At 35.1% G+C, this 18,255-nt stretch overlaps 1 protein-coding gene across 2 annotated transcripts in view; it reads right to left on the reverse strand.

Annotated features, from left to right (window-relative positions):
* Positions 1-1,010: 1,010 nt before the first annotated feature.
* LOC119834944 (rho GTPase-activating protein 15-like) overlaps positions 1,011-18,255 on the reverse strand; it is a 66,059-nt gene continuing 48,814 nt past the window's right edge. For both annotated transcript variants that reach the window (XM_038359502.1, XM_038359510.1), the window contains 12 exons: positions 16,467-16,583; positions 10,921-11,053; positions 10,388-10,593; positions 9,523-9,669; positions 9,196-9,308; positions 8,216-8,330; positions 6,975-7,092; positions 3,957-4,094; positions 2,895-3,070; positions 2,070-2,208; positions 1,766-1,871; positions 1,011-1,558 (listed from right to left, as the gene is read on the reverse strand). In XM_038359502.1, coding sequence (XP_038215430.1) covers positions 1,357-1,558; positions 1,766-1,871; positions 2,070-2,208; positions 2,895-3,070; positions 3,957-4,094; positions 6,975-7,092; positions 8,216-8,330; positions 9,196-9,308; positions 9,523-9,669; positions 10,388-10,593; positions 10,921-11,053; positions 16,467-16,583 — 1,710 coding nt within the window. In that variant the 3' untranslated portion in view covers positions 1,011-1,356. The remainder of the gene's footprint in view (positions 1,559-1,765; positions 1,872-2,069; positions 2,209-2,894; positions 3,071-3,956; positions 4,095-6,974; positions 7,093-8,215; positions 8,331-9,195; positions 9,309-9,522; positions 9,670-10,387; positions 10,594-10,920; positions 11,054-16,466; positions 16,584-18,255) is intronic.

Raw genomic sequence — 18,255 nt, forward strand, 5'->3', positions numbered from 1 at the left:
AAATACTTAAAGTAAACTACACAACATAATATATTCATAGATACACTATCGGCCGAAAATACAAAACTTTGGTTTCTAGCTTAATATTGGATGTTGCATACATATATACATGATTTATACAGCGTATCAAATAACATATACTTATAAATATATAAACACATAAAAAAAACCTAACGATTATAATACATTCAGTTATAACAACGTTATTGCATTTTTTTTTTCACTTAAAATACATTTAAAATTTGACACAACTCGGAATTAGGTGAAATAAGCTTAATATTTTAAATTTAATCTGTCGACGAAACGTTATGTTAAGGGGACTGCAAGAGACAACGCACACATTAATACACTAGCGAACCATCGCTTCGTCGGTACACTAGGCAGCACGCACACAGGCGTACCTATCATTGCTCATGAATAGGAATACACGATTTACTAAAATTATTTTGATAATAAAATAAATAAATCACTATTAATAAACTGTGTTCAATTTTAGTTAAGAAAATTTGTATGTAATATCGAATTCAAAATATCATATATTCTAAAGCCTATCATACATTTTCCCTTTTTTTACTGCAGAGTATATTTTTAAGGCATTATACACCTTTCTAGCATTCGCAGTCCCCTTAAGTGAGAGAAATAATTAATATTCAACACGCTGTACAAAGCAATTTCACTCATCGCTAGTTATGCACTCGATCGCAAGTCCATCAGACGTAAAATAAGGACTAGACCTAGATATTTTTCAAACGGACTCGATTCACACTAAACGTTATCACATAACCGGTCAACTATATTTACAAATAAGCTTAAGGCACAAAATAGCTGGCTTCAAGCCTACTCTATCAAGGATATATACAATGTTGGCCCCAAAATAACGTCGGTAAATAAATATCATACGTGAAACGAATTTCAACACGCGTTTATAAATAACTTCTAGAGCCTCAGACAGTCTTCAATAAATTGCATAATCACAACGCATAGACATTTTGGAATTTTCTTATTTCACATTTTCGACAGCTACTTTGGCATTTAAAGGAATTTCAATTATGTCATGATATTAAATCGAACCTTCGAACCGCAGAGATCACGCATACAGAGAAATTTTACACTAACATGACTATGATAAAATCATCGATATACGTAACATTATAATTTATATTTGATAATTATTTAATATTCATCGTTCAAATGCTTTAAAATAAGTTAATTTAGACGCCACAGATAAAAACAACACCGTCCACGACAACGCCGTGTGTACTTGACGATTTTCATCTACCAAACCGTTCCATTATAATTTGATGGAACCCGCAAACAAAGTCACTTCACTACAATATTCTGTCTCGCACATATAAATCACGCTTTTTTCTTTCCCTTCGTATCTTCGGCGAATATGTCTTTATATTCGTTGAGTAGAATGTCGACTACATTGTTTTGTTGTATGCAGTCGATGGCTATCCTGTGGGCTTGTTCCTCCGGCGCCCACAGCAGGGTGGGACCGAATACAATGGCGAGGTTCGCTGTGTGCATTCTGTTACGCTCGCTATATTGTGTTACTCTGAAACGTAGTTTTGTTTGATTTAATTGTGTCGCGACTAAATAAGAATTTATATTTTTTTACATAGATTATTTTATTAAACTATTGGTTTATTTTAAATTCAGTCAGCGATTAAATGGAAAACCTACCAATAGGACTATCAGTAGTGAAAAAGTTGTAAAGTAGACGAACATCAACTGATTAAGAATTCAATTATAAATAACTTACTTTAATAAATGTTCGAGGAGAAATTTTAATGTATCTCTATTGCATTGAGGTAGCGCCTGCACGATGTCTCTGAACTCTTTGATCCTGGCCTCCCTTGGTTTTATTGCTGTAAAATAAATGATTGCAATTAAATAAATATAAATAATATATTAAAGAGTATAAAGCAAACTTGAAGTTATTAAAAAGTGAATAGATGGATCAAGAAAAAGAAAAACAATTAATCTATTAGACCAATCGACTTTTGCAACAAAAAATTAAATTAGTTCTTTTAATTTTAAAAGCTTTTCATAGTAATTATACTCACAACAAGCGGCGAGGACTCTATCGAACATGGTGCAGGGTATGAGAGGCTCTTTCAGTTCGCGGAAGAACAGTTTTAAAGAACCGGTGAGCACGTGGATGTCTGTGTTGTTTTCTATTACCGATAGATTGTTCTGATCGATCTGGAATACACAACGTATGTTAGTTTTTATAAGAACGAGTAAAAGAGAGCGTAAGAGGAGACATTATTGTTATACGACAAAAAAAAGTTTTTCTGTTACTCAAAATTTTACTTTCTTATTAGTCATCATTTTTACAATTTTATGTCTATAGTAGTTAGGTGGTAAAGATTTGTTAAAAGCATGGATTGCATTGAAAATATAGTTCTTAATTAAGATAATTCTGAATATCCTATCTTTATACATAGTCTATAGAATAATATTGATTTATAAACCTTCCCAGTCCACCTGACATCTCTCATGATCGATTGTATGGCATGATTGTTGTATCTGGTGACAGTTAGGAGGCTAGTAGCACAGGCTACTATTTAGCGCGGTTAAACATCCCATTCACTGGGGAATTCCATTCAATAACGCGGGTGAAGCATACCTAATAACATTTGATTCCCATAGCGTAAAAGCGGGTAACTGAGCTGGTGGTTCGCATGACGGTAAGCGATCACCGCCCATGAACATTTACAGAGGTAGGGCCGCTGCAAAAACGTTACTCGCGTTTAAGGTAAAAGGTATAAGAAAAGGATTGACGACTATAAAAGGAACAGACACATACAAACGTTCTAAGGAATTTTTCCCACAGATCGCGTCACCACTCACCGCCACAAAGAAAGATCTAACAAACGAGCCCTCACCTCAAGCCGTATCTTCTGCACTTGACTCAAGTTCCCGCTGGCACGGTACAGCCCGTCGGTGCACATGTTCTCCTCGCTGCTCTCTATTTCCCTGACGCAGGCGCGCACAAAGTCCGGCACGCGCGCGCCGCCCGACGGGCACACTTCCTCTAGCTTGCGCCCGAATACCGGCTCGTCTGGAAGGTGAAAACGTTTTTGTGCGTCTTTAATAATACTATATGGATGAATCTTATTTATATATACAAAAACAGTGAAATTCATCACGCTTTCGGGCAACTCGGGCAATAGGTAACCAACCCGACATTAGAGTTTTAATGAGAATGAATAAAGGAGTATTAATCAAATTAAATCTGTCTGTTAAGGGTAAGAAATTATCACAAATGAAAGACGATTTGTATATCCGACCATAGTTTTGTAGGCATAGTTAGCCTATTGCTCTCAATGTAACTTCTACGTACATCTTCTGGTTTGGGGAAATATTTAAAACTATAGTATTTAGTATTGTGCTATTTGTGATAAATTATATAGATACCTCTATGAAAAATTCATATTTCAAGTTATATTTTCTATATAATAGTTATTATAATACAGTAACGATTCAATATATTTTCTACAATCTAATTATATACATGTGTTCTAAGTGCTTGGTTTAGTACACTTAATAACAACCCTCTTACTAATACAATACTCACCGAAAAAGAACCCAATAGAAGATATATCAGGCTCAAGACTACAACCATCCACCGTTAAAGGGAGAGGATTTATTCTAGGATTTGTATTAAATGAAACACCATCTACATTACTTAAAATCTATTATTTCACACTATCTATTATAACACACCTCAAAACACTACACTTACCTTATAACAATTTAAATTCAGAAACGCATATTCAATTTAGATAATTTTGCCAAAAATATCGAAAAAGTCCAAAGCAATAACTACAACGCGTGCATAAGCCTAATTACAAGAAAGCCAGATCACTATACAAACTTAAAACTATATGTGCATCAAAACTTAGTCGCAAAACTCCACACACCGACTTAGATATTGCAATTCGAACCTTTGTAGATGCCCTTCTTCACCAGTACCTCCATAGCCGGCCGTTTGGCGAAGAATTTTCGTAATCTACTGCGCACGTGCGACTTCTGAATGGACACTTCAGTAGAATCACTGAGATCTTCATTGCTACTGCCGCCGGCTGAAATAATCGACGTTCGGAATAATTTCAACATTATTAGAACACACAAATAGGGTTAGTAGAAAGATTTTAAGAGGGCGAAGCTGAAGACACATTTGAAATAGAAGGAAGCGTGTGCCGGAATGTTTTATAAATAACCATTCACCCCCACAGATACAACCATATTGGAAAGAAAAGATTAAGGATTTTATTTACATATTGATTCATTTATTTAATGATCAACGATTATCTAGTTACACATAATAAATCATACGGAGTATTCGACTTAAATTAACATATACTCGGAAGAGATCACGACACTGGTAAGATTAATTGAGACACACACAAATATTCAGGGTAAATTTTCGAATTTACCTTGCCGTATTCCTCTTCACATTTTGCCATCCAATCAATGATGAAAACACCTCTGTAGTTCAAACAATTTTGATCAAACTTCACTAGCTATAATATACAATAGATAATAAACGTAATCAACTTGAAATAAATCCGATAACGTTATCGTCAATATCAAAAGATAAGCAGGAAATTGTATTGTATGTAATTGAAGTTACCGATTACGGACAAATTACGATTACAAATATTCCGCAACACTGAAATTACCTTTAGGAAACAATGTTAGCACTCGTCTTAAAATCATTCATAACTAACTAATGCCTCTAAGGTGGATGGTGAATCATCGAATAGTTTAAATGGTGTAATAAATATAGATAAAAACCTAAACAAGCACTTAGATCACACGGTATAGCGTACGTTGAAGATCGTATGTAAAATACTGAGATCCGAATAGGCTTTTCAGCTTCGAATGATGCGCCTTCTCCTTAGGGCTGTGCTTGGGACTACTTGGACTTTTCAAGTAGCTTGTCTCTTTGTCGGAGAAGTGCTTGGAAATATTGGGAATGCTTTTCGAAGCGGCGGACGCGAGTTTCGAAATATCAGGAATACTCTGTGACTTCACGGGAAGACTCTTGTTTGAGACATTCTTTGAATGGCCATTAGTATCCTTATTCTTATCGGGGCTTTTAGGACTTTTAGGGCTTTTCGGCTTCTTCTCCATCTTCACAGTCCGCTCAGACATTCCGGCCTCAACAAACGAATTTACTATAAAAAAGTCCATTGCTATATACTCATTGTTAAAATCCATGTCACAATTAATAATCACTTCACGTAACCATACATTGAAATTGAAAGAAAACAACAATGAAAACGTTAAGTAAATAAATTGAACATTTAAATTTAAACAAAGACGTTACACGAAGGAGTGCCTTCCGTATGAACACACCATCGCTAATAAACATAGTATCAGCAACAAATTATCTGATAATATTGCAGAATATTGGCTTATCAGGCAGGTATAGATAACTTATTTTGAAACCCAACGTGGTCAAGGTGGTTGTTGTCTATAGCTCATTGACTCATAAAAGCCCTAGATCGATTATGACTAGTTCTTGATTTTGAAGCAAAATTCATTGTTTGCAAAGACAGAAAAACCTAATTCACTAAGTAGGCCACAAAATTGTAATAATACTAAGTTCGAGTTCACGTCCACGGAGCTGTCCGATTTTTTTCATCACTATAAATTAATAGTAAATAAATTGTTTAATTTATATAACATATATTTTAATTACGATTTAATCTTACACGAATGTAGACGACGGAAACCGTCCACACAACCGCAAGTCATCATCATTTGTATCATCACTATGTCACCATTATCACCAAATTATCAAAACTTTAACACACGACACTATTTCAAACACAGCACTCACGACAGATAAAAAAAATAAACTGGCAGTTGGAGGCAATTGGTGAAATAAAAAAAAATACAATTTCAAAAACAGAACTACAGACACCTTTTAAATACAGGCAAAATTAAACTGGCAATGAAACACCGGGGTTAAAAAACTGTTATGTCATTTATTCTTTAATGCATTTGAATTTCGAACGTTATTGGAAGGGTATGACGCCGTAGGAATATACCATCGAAGCGCGTACTAACTTAGTGAATGAGGAAAAGCTGCTATAAGGAGTTAACCAGAAAGCTGATTCATTAAACCCAACTAGATAATATAACAGTAATGTAAATAATTGTTCTCTACAATTATTTTGTTATAGCGTCATTATTTTTACTGACGTCTGTTTGCATAAGCACAGGTTTCGACAACGTAATTTCTAGTCTTCATTATGAAGTAAGTCCAACACATTTATTACTAAACTTTATGATGACGCTAAAGTGGAATTAGCACTAATAATCTTGAATTATAAAATCAACAGGCTGATTTTAACGTATCCAATGACCGTGCACACGAATCAATATAACCTAAATGTATTAAATATTTTCGTATTTATATCATACACGGAGTTACTAACGTTCATACCATTTGATGAGTTAATTAAGTCATAAAATTAAAGGAAACAACACAATCTGTAGGAAATTGTGACTAACGTATCGTTGAACCTTCGCAAAGTTCAAATTCTAAACAATAATATTTCTTGGAACCGCCGCAACAAACACTTGAAGGCTCTTTTAATAGTTTTATATGGAATTATATGTTACTACAGTGATAAAGCATATTTTTTGTAAATAAATAATTGCTTATAATATATTTGTACCGTAAGTCCGGTTTCAATTTAATATGTCCCATCAAATGTTTCGAAACGAGCAAAAACAATATGACAGTTTTTCTTCAAAAACGCTTGAGATATTGAAGGTATATGTGACTTTCATATTAATTAGTGTATATTGCATATCCAGAAATTATTGATCGATCCTAAATAAAGACCCATAAAGTTAATTATTACATAAATACCAATATCCCATTTAGCTGAAAGACTGGAGACCAGACCTGAAATAAAACCTAGGCTTCAGATAATTTAACTAACCTTTCTGTTTGTTTCTGGTGGCGTGCCTAGATACCGGCGGGGTACGACCTAGGCTCTCTAGATCTGTGTTACTGCTTTGGTATTGTGGGCTAGGTCGGTCGTCGAGAGCTGGGGGACCCTGGAAATTATTTTATTTGCTATTTATATAATCTCTTTTGTGGTACAAAAACATTTTATTCAAATAAATTCTAACAATCAGAAACAAAAACTTTTTAACGGATTTTATCGCGGTTAAAATCCGTTAAAAAGTTTTTGATTTCTAAATGTATAATACTCGCGTAAAATCAAACACAAGAAAATACTAATCAGAAACAGTACATTATTATTTAGGTCATTTTATATACAAAATGGCTTTCAACATATAACTAAGAAACGACAGACGTAAATGGATATTTCATAATACTTTTTATACTACAAAACGAAATGGAGATCATATATTTCCAAAAAACAAAACATGTTACTAGTATAATGTAGCAATATAGGCGTATTTTCATGATCGATCTTTATTAACTACTAGCTGTGACCCGCGGTTGAAACCGCGTAAGTCCGTATCCCGTAGGAATATCGGTATAAAAAGTGCCTATGTGTTATTTCAGTTGTCCAGCTATCTACGAAGCAAATCGGTTCAGTAGTTTTTGCGTGAAAGAGTAACAGACGAACACATACATATGCATCATTCCTCATAAACTTTCGCATTTATAGTATTATTTTTTGCCAATAGATATCAGGAAGAGTCATAATAAATTGGGACTACTCAAACGCCTCCTATTTGTTAAAAAAGTAAGTTTAAGTCGATAAAACACGAATATGACATTTTCTAAAAAAGATTCCTAGCTAGATCGATTTATCGCCCCCGAAACCCTAAATTAACAATAAATATTATAATTAACTACTACCCTACCCCGAAATACTAAATTTCATGAAAATCGTTGGAGCCGATTCCGAGATTCCAATAATATACATATATACAAGAATTGCTCGTTTAAAGATATAAGATAATAAAAACTAAAAGGAATTTACATATTGGAATATATTCAAGTAACACCCTCCAACTATCACGATATACATTCTATTTAGTTTTGGAACCTAATAGTGTGCCTGAATCTACTGATACTTTTGCCGTAGAATTTCAAACATTATCCGTCTTTGTAACTCTTATCTGTCAGTTAAAATGTCAGATAATTAGGCTAAAGTGTTCAGAGGCTGTTAAATCACCCATAATGATCATCACCATCACTTACCAATTTATATATAACATTTTGTATGCACTTAAGCAAACGTTTGGCTCCGTCTTCTGTCTCGTCCTGGATCAGATACTGATCGTGTTCCACGGTCAGCACCAGCGAACGGGTAAAACTGGAAGGGAGGTGGAATTTTATGGCGTATGACCTGGTAATTTTAAGGCATGCTAATGTAAACTTTTGAGTATATTAATTTGTCAGGTCACGTAAATTTAGCACTTTTATAGAGGCATTGCCGCTGCAAATGCGTTGTTCGCTTTTAAGAGGAAAAGGATAAGGAAGGGATTGACGACGGAATAAAGTTAAAGGGAGTTAGTATGTAAAGCTCTGAACCATATGTACGCCAAATACGTCAGATCACATCGCAGTGAGGCAAAAGGTAAGTTGCGAAGGTATTTTAAGTAGTTGTGATGACGTAGTGTATATTCAACTAGCAGGGCGCTCCGGTTTCGCCTGTGGTACATATATAGCCTATAGCCTTCCTCAATAAATGGGCTCTCTAAGACTGAATGAATTTTTCAAATCGGACCAGTATTTCCTGAGATTAGTTCAAACAAACAAACAAACTTCAACTTTATAATATTAAGTAGTATAGATATAGGCCATCGTGAGTACATGCTCTGCGCCAGATACACGCGATACTAGTATATGTGTATATCAATTATCAGTGAATGCATCTATCTATTTTGCATACCATGTAAATATGTGCGAGTTGTTTCTATGTTAGTGTGTCAACGTATGTATGTAGGCGTCTCAGCGTTAGTACTTCAAACCGTATGCATGTTGATACAACATGGTTCGCTGTGCGTGTTATTCGAGTATATCTGTGTGCGTATTGTGTCTCACTGCGTAAATACTATTCGAGTATGTCTCTCTGTGTGCGTGTTGTGTGTCTCAATGTGTGCATGCTATTCGAGTGTGTCATACTGTGTCGCTATGTGTGTGTTATGTGTCTGTGTGTGTGCGTGTTGTATACACACCGTCTAGTGTGCATCTGTATGCACTGCACGACGTGCGCATTGAGCAGCGGCAGCACGAGCTCGGCGCGCGGCGCGGTCGGGCTAGGTGGCGCGTTCAAGGGCTTCGGTAGCTTCTGTCGGACGAACATACAGATATTTTGTATTGAAATGCAAATATTTTGGTCATAGCTACTATGTATATGGCAAATAAGTAGGATTTGCAATGTATAGAAAATGTGTGGAAAATTACATATTCATAAGAAAAAAAATTCTGTCAGTTGTTTTTTATATATTTTTTTATAAAATAACCCCACAATTTTAAAACATGTATGCAAACATTCAACACACCGTAGCATAATACGTCCTCTGGTCCTTATAGAACACAAGAGCCGTGGGTGTGAGTATCATGTAGCAGTCTGTCCAGTTCTTCTTACTCTTCTTGCCTCCCTCGAAGAACTTCGTACGCTTCACCGGCCCTTCGTATAGGACTGTTGCCTGCAAATAATATCGTAAGATTTAGAATTTAAAGAGATTCAATCGCCTTTTTAATTGCTATTAAAAAGAGTTTATTACATCAAAACTATATAGTCGACCAGCTGCGCCCCGCTGCGCTGCGTAAGTCTGTATCCCGTAGGAATATCGGGATAAAAAGTTGCCTATATGTTATTCCAGTTGTCCAGGTGTCTACGTACCAAATTTCATTGCAATCGGTTCAGTAGTTTTTGCGTGAAAGAGCAACAAACACACACACACATCCTTACAAACTTTCGCATTTATAATATAAGTAGAGCAGGAAGTAGGATAGGATTATCGAAAGAAATTTGCTAGGAGAGTGTGTGCGACCGAAAAAGTGTATAAGGTAGTTTTAAGACTATACAATCGATTTAAATGAAATTTGGTACTAAGATATTTTGAGATCTGAGAAAACACTTAGGGAGTTTTTATCGCGGAATTTTAACTGGAATAGCAACTATGCGTGTTAAATCCCGGGTCTGTTTCAGTTGACTAAATCTAGCTAAAATTCTAACATTTATTTATTTATTAGTATTGCCTGGATTAAATAATTGCTTTACTTATACACTGAGAGCCAGGGACAAGTTAATTCTATCAGTTTTGTGATTTTTCTTTCAATTTATATACATTTAATATTACATCTTACCTAAGCAGATTTTATTTGTTTTTTAGTTTAACTACATGTATTATAACATCTCACCTCAATAGGCACATGCATGAGCCTGGGCGAGGACACCGGCGCCCTCGGCTTCTGCTTCGGCGCGACCATCGACCTGGACTTCCGCTCCTTCTTGCCGGGCTGCCGCTCGCGCACCTCCACGTCCAGGCTGTCCCCGGACGAGGATGGCGGCAGCTGCAGCTGGTTCGGTCGCCGCGCGCCCGCCAGCAGGTTCTCTGTGGAACCGCCTGGAAGGGAGAGAGCATTGTGAGGAGGCTTGGAGACGATTTTTTCGCTGTGGGTCCCGGAACATGGGATCGTGATATTCTAGAAAGGACTTTTCTATTTGTTGGAATAGGGGTCCTTGGTATGACAAACTTTCCATCTCATTTTATTATTATTATGAAATATAACTATTAGCTTTACACGTAAGATTCATGTAAAAGTATTATAAAGAAAACAATATATTTTAACGCTTTATTGTATGAAATTACGTAATATATGAAAATCTCATCTCACAATTTTTTACCCCACTCCTCGAGGAAATTACAGTATTACAATAATGAGTTATTTACCCAGTCGTTTGCTGACCCATAGCGGCGGGCTATCACTGTTCGCCTTACTAAAACTCCTCTCCAAGTCGAGGCGGCTGCGTTCAGACGTTGGAGACCAGTTCCATGACTTCGCTGGCACGTCTTTTAGACTCTCCTGTAACAAGATAATAATTTAGGTTTATACCAAATTTACATGCTTGCTAAATTCTATATTACGTATAAAAATTCGATAAGATAGAAAATTTATTGTAACATAATTTAGAGGAGCCACCAATCGACACACAGTTTTCAACTAGTTCATTAGTTAGTGGAACATTTATGGATTGCGCTTAATGATTTTATGTAAATAAACCTATTTATTCTACTATATTGCACGGCTTTCCATGTAGTTATGTTGAAACGGGTAATATTATTAAGTAAGTTGTTTGTTTGTCTGATGGTGAGCGATCAGCACCGCCCATGACCATTTGCAAAGGACAAAAGGCCTCTGCAAAGGCCGTGAGCGCTTTTAAGCGATAAGAAATGGAAAAAGGTTAAAGAAGTAACAGAGAATTTTTGCAGAAATTCACGAAAAAGTTTCTTGATCTTTTTTTAACTATAAAAAAGCGGGAAATCGAGCTGGTGAGTCGCCCGGTAGCGAGCGGTCTATGAGTTCTTTTGAAGGTGTGACTAGCCTTTGTCGTATATGACGCTTATTTATTGGGCATTACCCAATGTGGAAAACCATCTAGCTCGAATCTATGTTTGGGGGAGTAAATGAGCGGTATATATAGCGTTGTTATCAAGGTCAAGATAACGAATGTATCTTTTAAACAAAAACCTTATAAATAATCCGGATTTTTTAATTATAGTGGGGGAGTATGTGCTCCTCTATCCTGTCTTTGGATCAAGTGAGGCCGGAGGCCCATATCAGATCTGCAATGGACCTTGGCCTCTCTAAATGTTCATGGGCGGTGGCAGCACTTATCATCAGGCGTCCCACCAGCTCCATTGCCGACTGTAACATAAAAAAAAAAGTGATCCGCTTTGGATGAAAGGTTCACGTGGAAATAAATGGAAATTGCCGACTATATCTCCTGCGCAGTAATGTAACCTTGCTAACATCGTGATTACAAGTCATAAATACCATTTTCATATTTATAATTCAATACGTATCGTTCTACTTGCTTGCCTTTTGCCATAAGCGCACGACGTTTCATATCAATGTAGTTTTTAATTATAGTTACAAATTACGAATGCATTTAACAACTCCAAATATATAATTAAATGGTTATTATGTAGGTACTTTGTGGTTTTGTGTTCCAACAAACGCTGTTCAAATTAGTGAGTCCTATTGCTTTAGAATAAGGTTCAAAGTGCAATGAGTAATAATCTAATCAAACCCACAGGAATTTATGTCCAATAGGAAATGTGTATAGCATATTATTACAAAATACATATTGTATTGTATTTAAATATGTTTTTCAAAATGTATAATTTTGATGAAAATATCAAACATTTTCTTGCAATTAAGCTAGTTATTGATAACGAAATAAAACTCTTTATCTACTTCCGCATTTTTTATTTCTTCAATCCAACGTCATACATGATGAAGTACATACAGTACTTGTATTAAATACTCTTTTAACAAGGTCCACGGTTATTATCAGAGGGGCGTACAGATGGATGGACTAAATGCATAGGTACTCACTCACTTCAATACAATATCATTTCAAATGTACTATCGGAACACAGGTTATAGCTAGTATGATGCATATAAATAAATAAATCGTATTAACATAAGTTTAAATGACATATACCCACTTCCCTCTACTATCTATAACATACCTCCCGAAACCATGTCTTGCCACGTTTCAACTTAAACATTATCACTTATTCCACCATATTCCGATTGATCCCACAGCACTACCTACATATTGACACTGAATAAATTAAAAGGAAAATATAAATTTATTATTTAGCATGACACACGGACATTTTAGTGGCGTGTAGACGCATAATGATATTGCATAGTGTTGTAACCGGTGCTAGCATCGATGTTTTGTAACGAGCAATCGATGAATAATTGGCACGCTCTGGTGTGGTAATTTTGATTTATTCGTTACAATTTTTTCATTGCACGCGCTGATACATAATTGACACAATGTTTAGTTTACCAACCTGCCTTATTTTTCAGTTAGTGTGTAATTTTTTCATTTGTCACATTTTTTTAAAGGTACCTTACAGTTAAACATACATAATGGTGGTAATACTTTTAAAACAATGTATTAAGTTTTTTTCTCGTCATAAATACAAAGGTTGGACAAAACCGCATAGACAGATGCATTGAGAAGACTCGATCTATTCAAGCTTAATAGATAACCTATCAATGTCAAAAAAGGTGTCAATGATGTAAAGCAATTTATAAGCGACGCAAAACATTAGTGCTATAGAAAATGATCATTTTATACGTGAAATATTTTGTATTAATTATATTCTTCGATTTATCATAAAAAAATATATTTCTTACAGGCAAGATTTTAATATATTAGTAGATTTCAGCTTCATAATCTGTCCTGTCACGTATCAAATAAACAATACCACACTTCATTACCGTTTCTTAAAACTAAACGTGCGTGAATCGATAAAATCGATTCCGCACTATCGACATCGATAACGCATCCCTATTAACATTATCAGCGGCCGATTCGCTGTTAGGAAACGCTCGCTCTTATCTTTGCTATATGTGCGTTGATTACTGTAGCAATTCGATGAAAGCATTGCAATTATTGTGATTTAATTCAATATTCAATATTCAATATTCAATATTCAATATTCAATATTCAATATTCAATATTCAATATTCACCGTCGACGTTCAGAAGTTAAAGGAGATTTTAAACGAGATTCATTTGTAATCTGTCCAATAGTTTACAGTGTGGTAATAGACTGACATATACCGATTGAGTTTTTAACAAGCATTTTTAATAATTATTAATGAACTAAACGCCTTCAAATTGCAAGAATTATAGCAAATTGAAATGGGACCACACGGGAGGTACCAGCATTGAAATAATAAAAATCGGTTAAACTAGTAAACAGTTATAGAGGACATAAAAATACTGTCGTATTACATCCCCCTTTTTGAAGTCGACAAATTCTTATCAAGCCCACATTTCTCTCAAAACTGAGAGATATATTGTAATATATGTATACTAGCTGTTCGCCCCGGCTTCGCCCGTGGTACATATATAGTCTATGTTACTCGTGGATAATGTAGCTTTCGAATGGTGAAAGAATTTTTTAAATCAGTCCAGTAGTTTTTGAGCCTATTCATTACAACCAAACAAACAAAGTTTTCCTCTTTATAATATTAGTGTAGATATAAGCTATTTTAATATATGTATATATCAGCTATTTTAATTGGCAAATAATGTTTTTCTGTAATCGAGCTATCGTTTGCTTTCTTATTTATTGTCAGTATTAAAAGTAAATCATTAGGCCTTTACAGTCTAATCATAATACTATTATATATTAATGATAATATGCATAATTTAGGAAAACTACACACTTTCGTATAGAAAGGCTTCCTAGCATCATTTTACTATAGATTAAAACTATGTCAGATTCTTTCTCATAAATTACAATGACATCTAAGAAAGCATCCATATTTAAGCAAGATCCTTGCCTTGCCCCTCGGGTACAAAATTACTATAGTATTTTATGGAATCTCCATACAAATTTTAACTCCAATCGTATGAATACTGAAATATACATGTAATGCAATGATGGTGGTTAGAATCTCGGGCTCCTATCTAAAAGACGGGGGTTTGAGACCAGGCGAGCGTGCAAGACATACATTTTTTCTGTTTATCTGCAAGTAATTCAGATAACCATTGTTAGAAATAGCGAAGGAAGACCAGCATGTTCGCGAATCAAGTAAATTATTTTTACAAAAGCTTGAAAGTTCGACGTCATGTGACATCAGGTCCCCACCCCCCACTTGGTCAGCATGGTAGATTATGGCCTGAACCCTCATAGAATGCAGTGGGCTGAAGATGATGATGATGTCAGCCATTACGGACCCTACACAAATGATTTATAAAAGTAGGATTCTACATCAAGTGCTACATACTATCTCGTCCAGACAGTTTCGAGGTAAATCCAAGCTAAACGCAAACAGGGCCGCGGATCATCGCTAGTTATTATTATTGCCACAATATAACATTATAATAGCTTTTGCGGTAAAGGTAAATGGGTGCAAAATTCTCTAATCAGCATTGAGTCACGCGTGCGTTATCTATTTAAATGAGTATTGAGAACGTATATTGAATGCTATTTAGTTTCTTCAGAATTATACACTATTTTACATTGTATTCTTTACTTATAGCTCTAGTTAGCTTCCTGCCCGCGGGTTTTCTTTCATTGACTTTATCACGGTCTTATAACTTATACTTTGTTATGCTACAGACATACGTGGGAATTTTAACTATCATCCTTTAATTTAATCCTTTTAAGCCCCAAGAAAACGTAGCTTCATAAAGGTTACATTTATCTCAACCCTCAAGAACAACAAAATTGGTTAGGTTAGGGAGCCAGTAAGTAGAAGATAATTAAAACGGGGAAGGAAAATGGCATGACTAAGAATCAAAAGTTCGACGACATGTGACATCTACCAACCCGCACTTGGCCAGCGTTGTGGATTATGGCCTGAACCCTCATAGGAGGCCTGTGTCCCAGCAGTGGGAGCATGTATGGGCTGATGATGATGAAGTAAAAGGTTATACACATTTTAAATACATACTGATATAGTCTATACACGTGTCGATTTATAATTACATCATTACAATCAGAACAGCACAAAGCGAAATCGGCTAGGGAGGAACAGTAAGAACAAGGATTAATCTAACTTAGCCACTCTGATTAGTAACTGATTTATTTTATGACAAAGAGAAACTCGAAATTATTGAAGTCTCAAGAAATATTCAAATATGAATCCATTTCACACCATGTATATTAATTTACTCTTTGCCTGTTTCTCTGATCCATTTTGTTTCATAGCAATTACGTCATCAATCTGCTGTTGCCAGGCTAAAAAATTTTTGCTCCTTCCTTTCAACCGCATTGACGAGATCTTTAATTAAACAGTTAATTATAATGTTTAAAACAAAATGGCCGCACACAAATTTCAATGAACGGTTCTCACATTAAAATTCTCATCAATCCATTCAACGATACGCCGGATGCGCGGCCGCCATCTTGAAAGCGCACATTGTAGTCGCGAATAATTAGCCTATATTAGCACACGGTTTTGGCGCGAAAATTTAAATCATTCGTTTAACTATAGTTTGCAAATGGCTGCCTATTTTTGTTACGCTGTGGACGGCTGTGGATGCACGTAGGTTTCATTTTATTTAAATTATAGTTTTAGTATTGGATTTTAGATTGGTATATATAGGCGGTATGTTTTGATTTTTCTTACCAGGAGCAGTATAGTAATAAATTATATTTAAACGAAACTTCCGGATAGATAATTTAATCAAAATAATTTTCTGACATTGACAGATATTCAATGAAATGTTGCCATACCTCGGGGTAATGTATCCGCTGATCCCGCCTGGGCGGGCGGTACTGCGTGATGCGAGGTATCACGAGGGGCGGCCTCCGCTCCCGTGTGTACACTTCACACTCCTCTGGGGTTATCCACTGTAAAAAAGAAACAATTTGTTAATATTTTTAGGGAAATATGTACCTATTATACAAATCGTGTAAGTATGATGGTAAAAGGTATGTACATAAAAATACAAAGGAAGTTCTTTTGACGCAAATACAAAGAAATCTGTAGTCTTATGTTATAACAGAGGTTTTATTAAAAAAAAGAAAGACGAATACGTTCACATTCACCTATTATAAGATTTTGCACTATTTAATTATCTTACTTTAACTCAATCGCAATTTTCAAAAACATTCTTCTTTTGAAATAATGGTAACATTTTATTAATAGAACCTTGATGACCGGAAGAGTCATAATAAATTGGGACTACTCAAACGCCTCCTATTTGTTAAAAAAGTTTAAGTCGATAAAACACGAATATGACATTTTATAAAAAAAAATCCTAGCTAGATCGATTTATCGCCCCCGAAACCCCCTATATACTAAATTTCATGAAAATCGTTGGAGCCGATTCCGAGATTCCAATTATAGTAGGGGAGCCCAAGAGGGGATTTTGGGATGTACTCGAGCGCGTCAGATTATTATAAGGGAAGATACCTTACCTATTACTAAGTACCTCCAGAAAGTATGAGCAGTTGATATTGGTGGGTGCGCTCACAGGAGCCGCAAGAAATTAAAAAATATCGATAATTCTCTAAGGTTACGCTCAAATTGTCAGATTAGCGAAATTTGGATATTTTATGTTGTAAATAACCCGTAATATCTTTATCTGACGCGCTCGAGTCATATTTTTTTTATATTTTACCTTTTATTCGTAGCCACGAAATTACCACATAAATCGTAAGAATAAGTTATATTTTACTTCAATGATATGCCAGAGCATTCAAAATATCAAAATCTAATGTGCTTGAGTATTTCCACAGCCCCGATTTCTTTTATAATTAAAAAAAAATCAAAAACCTTTTCCCATCGCTAAAATTGAAAACACTATAGGACTTTTTTTCTTGCTATCGCATAATCTGCGAATACCAATAGGTTTCTGAAACGCTCGAGTAAATACACATTTAGCATCTTGGGCTCCCCTACTATTATATATATATACAAGAATTGCTCGTTTAAAGATAAAAGATAACATTCGTCCTAAGATTGCAGTGATAAATTACCAATATAGAAGATTTAAAATATTAATTTGTTTGCATAGATTTTGTAACAGATACCACCACCGTAGGATGTTCCGGCGCCTGAAATCCGAGATCGCCGTGAAGGAAGTCAATTTGCGATGTAACGTTATACCTTCATCAATGATAGTCTGTGTTGATGTACTATTACCATATTTCCGCGTGTTTAACTGGATTTTACTGGATATATATTAGTAGCTGTTCATCCTGGTTTTGCCCGTGGTATATATTATATAGGATATGTGACTCAGTAAAGTTGCAGCTTTGTAATGGAGAAATAAATTTTGAAATCGGTTCAGTAGTTTTTCTGTGAAAACCTTACAAATAGACTTACATATCCATCTTTCCTCTTTGTTAGATAATAGGTTTATTGTTTTAGGTTTCCACATCATGATTTTACAAATGCAATTTTAATAAATATAAGGCAGAAGCAAAAAATTAATGAAGAATCTGTAAATCGGTTTGTATGGAAAGTGTACTTAATTAATTTTGAAAACTTTTAAAAGAGGGGTAAGAATTCCTTTTT

The sequence above is a fragment of the Zerene cesonia genome, chromosome 2, assembly GCF_012273895.1.
Source record: "Zerene cesonia ecotype Mississippi chromosome 2, Zerene_cesonia_1.1, whole genome shotgun sequence".
Classification (NCBI taxonomy): Eukaryota; Metazoa; Arthropoda; class Insecta; order Lepidoptera; family Pieridae; genus Zerene; species Zerene cesonia.